Below are 6,000 nucleotides of genomic sequence, written 5' to 3' on the forward strand. Positions count from 1 at the left end.
TAGAACACACTACTGTGCTGCTGCATCAAGCTGCATATTATTCTATTTCATATTTCAACACCATCATCAAAACACCACAGAGAGCTGTTAAATAACTTTTCCAACAGTATTTTGTCTCAGATGACTATCCTGTCTCCTTTTGCTAAGCACCATGTAAGTCAGACAAGAGAGCAAGTTTTTAACATAGGATGTTTACAGTAAATAATCTCAATGTTGTTTTAAGAAGTCATCAGAATATTTTAGTAACCTCTTAACTACTCAGAGTTGCTTCCATTTGTTATGTTTAGCTTAAAAGACAATAAAGTATCCAAAAGAACCATATTCTGGGTGCAAAATACAAGCACCATCAACCAGCCAAATGTGATACATGTTTTTGAATTATCTTTCTCAACACAAAACCTAGACAATATTTACTTATTCAGTATTTTATTACCCTTTATTTCTTCCTCTGAGCTCTTAATACCTGCACAATGTTGCTGCCTGCAAAGCTGGCTCGTCTCCACACCCGCCCCCTGAGCAAAGCCTCGTTGAACAGGTGAGCCAGCTTCCGTTCCATCTCGGCCTGGAACACTTCCTCCTGAATTCGCTGGTCGACGACACCCAAGAGAACTACATTGCAGGGAAAACAACCCAAGAACACAAAGCAATCAGCAAAACTTTTCTGTGGCTGTTACACAACTTCAGTTAAAAGCTTTGAGTCACCCTGTGACAGCTCATGGACAATTCAAGAGTAGATGTATTCATATGGGAATACCACCCAGTTCAGCTGGAGGTTACATGTGGGAAAAGACATTGGGTGGAAAAAGGTTAATTTTTTTTTTTTTTAAAGGGCCAGACCAAAAATACTGAAAAATAACAGCTTAAATTCTAAAAACACCAAACTTATGAGCATTCCATGAATTATTTAAGAAAAAAAAAGAAAGTTTAAATTGTCTGCTGCAACTAATTTCAACCAAAAAGTGCTCAGAAGTGATACAGTGGTGGAGATGGGCAGTGCAAGGGTTCAGAATAAAGGAGAAAAGGTACAACAGCAGCACATGAATGAAACTGTGCATGCCACGTGCACTTACCTTTAATAAGATAAACAAGTGTGCCCATCATAACACAAAACAACTGGCTAGTAGCCCTGCCATTTCAGCTCCCAGCCACCGGTCACTGGGGCAGCTAATGCTGAAAAGTGTTCCCAAGGATCAACAGATAAGGAACATGAAAAAAATTGTAGACCTTTACTAACAAGACAGCATCCAGTAAAAGAAAAGTGGAGTGAATGGAGTGACAGTCATTCAAATGACTTAACTCTAAAGGATAGTAAATCAACTCACTGCTGACTGCAGGAAAATAATTCAGTTTTCATTCCTGTGCTTCTCCACTAAAATGTGTTGTTTGGTTTTTTTGTTTGTTTGTTTTGATTTGTTTTTTTTTAAGTCCCCCTTTCACTAAGTGTTCTCATATTTTTTGAAGCATCATGATTAATAAACTAATACAATTAAACACATGCATTTAATTTTAAAAGCAAAACTATCAAACCCACTTTTTCCATTTAAAAATTTTCATTGCAGACACCAGAAAAAGGAAACATTTTCATGATTTCTCACAGAGAGCAACAGCATCTGTCCTCTAAATTCAATCATAGACTAAGTATCTCAGAACTAAATAGCAAAATAAAGAGACAGTGGCCAAAGGCTATTAGACACAGCAAGTAGAAGCCTGTGTATTGAATTTCAGTATCAGTGAATTATGCTTAATAGCATGAACTGTAGTCTACAACTGAGAGGGACAGCTACAAAGAACACTGGGTATCCCAGCATTTCATGACTACTAGAATAAATGCACGTAAATCAGTGTAATCTAATAATAAAAACCTTTATGTGCATGAATTCTGTCATTTTCCCATGTCACGATTCATTACCCTTATATACAATGTACAGACTGAAAGGACTGACCCCATCAAAGTCCACTAGCTCTTCCCAGGCTGCCTGCAAGAACTGGGATTACAAAAAGTTCCTCTACAGCAATAAAGGTGCTGCAATTCAAAAGTTTACAGTCAGGAAGTTTTGAAAAACCCAAAGGGATGTGATTTCTGACCTGGAAGAACCCTCTTACTGCAGGACCTAAGGGAGCTTGCAGCCCTGCAACAATGAACAAAGCAAACCTAAGGCTGAGTGAGAAAGGGTGTGACCACAAAAGCCAACACATCTCTAAGGAAGGATGACACTGGATGTGGGATGCACATAGGTAGCTTCTCTCATGTTACTGAATCATGACCTGAAGCTCTTCATTTTTCTTCTCTGAAAGTGCATGGGCTTCAGAAATTAAGTTGCAACTTTGTTTCCTGCTTAAAAAGTACACTGGAACACTGGTGAGAAGAGACAGGGATATCTGAAAAAAGAGCAAGTCTACACAACTAGGGAACTACAGGTGGTAAAGTTGTGGGAAGACAAAAATGTATTCAGGGGCTTTTGCATCCTAACAGCAAGTTTGGTAGCCACAGCCTGGTCACTGTTTGGGCTTCCTCCGCACTCAGGCAACCTCAATAGCCTTTGAGCACTCAAATATGACAGCTCAACCGTATCTGAAGTATAGAATAAAACATCCAGAAGACTTGAGTGGGAGAGATCTGCTGCAAATGAATCAGCAGAGATCAATGAAATGTAATGGAACTCTTTCATGTACTCAGAATATATCCATTTTCATTCTGTCTTACCCCTGGTGTGTTTTGGTAGAAAATGCTACATAAAATTTTAATTTTCACTTAAAATAAAAACCTAAAAATCCATATGGTATATCAACAGCATGCAGCATAGACACTTTATACTTGACAATGTAACTGTTATCACTAAGAATGAACTGCTTTATAGATAAAAACTACTTTGTGTGCATTATCAAGGAATTGTAGTAGCTCATTCTAGATCTGGGAATTACATTTCCCAGATATTCCAGGTCACTAGGCCTTTGGTTTTAGAATTTATTCAGCTCAGGTACATTATTACCTCATAAAAATGCAGCACCCCTAAGCTATCAATACTTACGTAGGCTAGTTATCTTGCTAACAAAAATAACTGCACTCTTACTCACGAGAGATTGTACGTACCTGTTCTCACCCAGGAAGATTTCATCAACTGAGACACATTGAGCTTGGGATAATGAAAGGCTGAGGAAAAAGCAGAATGGAGGAAAAACATCTGTAAGAACAGTACTCTCAACAACATACACAAAAAAGAAGCTACTTTGTAATTTATACTGTCAGTAAGCATCTTATTTACACTGATGTAGTACTAGTCCTGAGGCTATGCAAGCACAATGGCAAGGAAAACGCTCCTAACACACACTCCCCAGTTCATCGCTGAACAAAAAGAAGCTAACTGAAGCAGTCAGATTTATTACCTGAAAGATTTCAAGCTGCTGTACCAAGGCCATTGCTCCTAGAAATGTAAAAGCTCACTGTAACTCTGAATTGTAACTCTTACTGAGCTAACTGCAGGATCAGACTTTTGCTCAAAAGGTTTGCAATAAGGCAACTCATGAGTGTCTCAGAATGAAAATAACATCTTCTCCAAGGCAGAAATACTAAATGTAAAGCAGAAAGCTGAATATAGCTTTGTTGCAGACTGAGGCAGGAGGAAGCATTTAAAAGACACCACCTGAATTATTATTTTTTTTATTAACAGACAACTAAAACAAACAAACAAAAAGTCACAAATTAATGCATGTAGAAACATTGCCACAGACAAATCTCACTACTTTTGTGTTTGGCTTGGTGGCTCCAAGCTCTATTTTCTCAATTTTTCAAAAAATGCTCCACTCCAGAGTGAAATCTTTGCTTCTGTGAAGTAAATAAAATTTCTACTGACTTCAGTAGAGATAAATTTTTCCCAAGATTTCCACTGGAGAGCAGTAAAGACATGTTGGGAAACATGTGAAGATGGGGGCTGGGCCAAAAGTTTCCTCAAGGGGAGTCTTAAACTTCACTTTGGCAATAAGGAAAAGGAATAGTCCTAACTTTCTCAAAATATTTAATCCAGATGCAGTTTAAGGATTACACAAAGGTTAATTTTTAAACCATTTAATGGATAGAATATGACACATGATTAAATGACCTGGTCCATCCTAGATCAATTTAGAGTAAAGTTGTCTTGTGTTCAGTTGTCTCCAGCTGGGCTATTGCACATTTCAGAGAAACAGAAAATTACCTCCAATTTAATTGTTCAGTGATTTAAGTAACTGACCTCTGTCAGCGTACCTAACATCTGATTCGTTTGCTCTTGCCTCAACAAAAAATGTGTAAGGTTTTTAAGGGGCAAAAGAAATGCTGGTTATGTTGTACCTTTTATTTTCATAGATTTATAAACAGTCTTACAGAAAAAAAAAAGTTGGTTATTCCACCTTTATTTCAATAATAGCACCACTAGCTTCAAGAGAATCACCTGGGAGGTACTTTGTGACCTACTGTTCAGAAATACATCACAACATGGTCCTCTGCTCTGAACAAGAAACATCGATCCTCTGCACACTAACCAGGATGCATCAAATTTCCAAAACTCTCAGATATACAAGAAAAACCTCTAAGTCCCTTTAAAACAAACACATTTGGTTTTGGCATCCTGCTATGTGGTTCTACTCATTGTAGCTTTTAGATTGGAGTTCTACTTACTCTGGTTATGCAATTGTTTACCTCAATCTAGAAATACAACCCGCAAAAAAAAAAAAGCATAAACTAAACTGCATCTGTTGTTTTTCCAAAGCATGGGAAAAGCAAGATAAGAAAATAAAAAACCTTCCAATGGCCATAAAGCTTTGAACTGCTAGCAGTTGTGAGTTTTTTCTTCTTTTAAAACAAAATCACGTTTTGCCTCAATATTTTGTGCTCTTCACACTTTTTCTAATTAGTACTTGAAAATTATTTAATTCATGCAAATTGCTGGATGACTATTCACTTAAACTTTTCACGGAATTAATGAAATTTAAAAATAAAACAACTTGAGCAGAAAATCTTGAAACCAAAAAGGAAGATGTGCTGAGATCACTGGCAACTCAGGCTGGGTTCTAAAACCTGACCAATAATGCATGAAATTATGGACACTTCTGCAACTGAGACCACAGCCAAAACTCTGAAAATCCAGGCCCCAACTCTTACTCCAGAGGTCACTCAAGTGTCTCACCAACACATGTGGCCAGATCCTGAGCTCAACTGGAGTCTCAGCACTGTGGCAAGACCATATTTGCAAGATTCCTGATGCACCCTAGAACTAATGATTAAAAGCAGCACAGAATGATTGTTATTCTGAGAGGGAAGATTGATAGACAAAATGCAGTTATTAGTTAGATTGCAGCTGGTCTGCTAATGACTATAGCTGTACTAATGAAGTAAATGGTGGCATGACTAGAAGATTCTAACATGAAGCCCTGAAGTACCATAATGCATAACAGCACTGATTCAATGTTGACTGAAAAGGTGAAGGGTCACCTAGTCACCCAGAAACCTCGACAGCACTCTGATGCACACCATTTGGGCAGCACAGCCTTCATCAGATGCTCCAACAAGGACCTCTCTGACCCTCTCATATAGAGACAAGTGGGACCATGCAGAATAGAGCTGGCACCACATTGATCATTCTTATTTCTAATAAATGGAGAAATGGTAAAGAAAGCATGGAGAGAATACAGTATTTAGAATGAGAAGGCATCAATTGAAAAATAAGATTGCAGGGGTGTGGGCAACAGTAACACACCATATCTGTTAGAAGTCTGATCCAAAATCCACCTAGAAAAAAAAATTGCCAAATATTTCTGCAGTCTGTGTACTCTATCATACAATTTCATATTATCCTATTGGCCTTGCAACATCTCCAAGATATCTAAAATAGATGTCACCCAAAGTACTACTTATAGTAAAAAAAATAGCAGGTTCCAAGGCAACTCTCTTTACTTAAATAAAACCAAAGATATTTATTAGGGGTAAGTTCTTAAAGGTCAATATTCCTCATCTAGTCCACAGGTAGC

The 6,000-nt window shown here is 37.7% G+C and overlaps 1 protein-coding gene across 1 annotated transcript in view; it reads right to left on the bottom strand.

The window, feature by feature from the left end:
* Positions 1 to 3,417, bottom strand: part of KIAA1549 (KIAA1549 ortholog) — a 54,530-nt gene extending 51,113 nt beyond the window's left edge. Inside the window, exons 1-3 of the mRNA XM_008948501.1 lie at positions 3,385 to 3,417; positions 3,092 to 3,182; positions 464 to 609 (exon numbers count right to left, since the gene is read on the bottom strand). Of these exons, the coding sequence (XP_008946749.1) occupies positions 464 to 609; positions 3,092 to 3,182; positions 3,385 to 3,417 (270 nt within the window). The remainder of the gene's footprint in view (positions 1 to 463; positions 610 to 3,091; positions 3,183 to 3,384) is intronic.
* Positions 3,418 to 6,000: the final 2,583 nt, after the last annotated feature.

The sequence above is a fragment of the Merops nubicus genome, unplaced genomic scaffold, assembly GCF_000691845.1.
Source record: "Merops nubicus isolate BGI_N331 unplaced genomic scaffold, ASM69184v1 scaffold1160, whole genome shotgun sequence".
Classification (NCBI taxonomy): domain Eukaryota; kingdom Metazoa; phylum Chordata; class Aves; order Coraciiformes; family Meropidae; genus Merops; species Merops nubicus.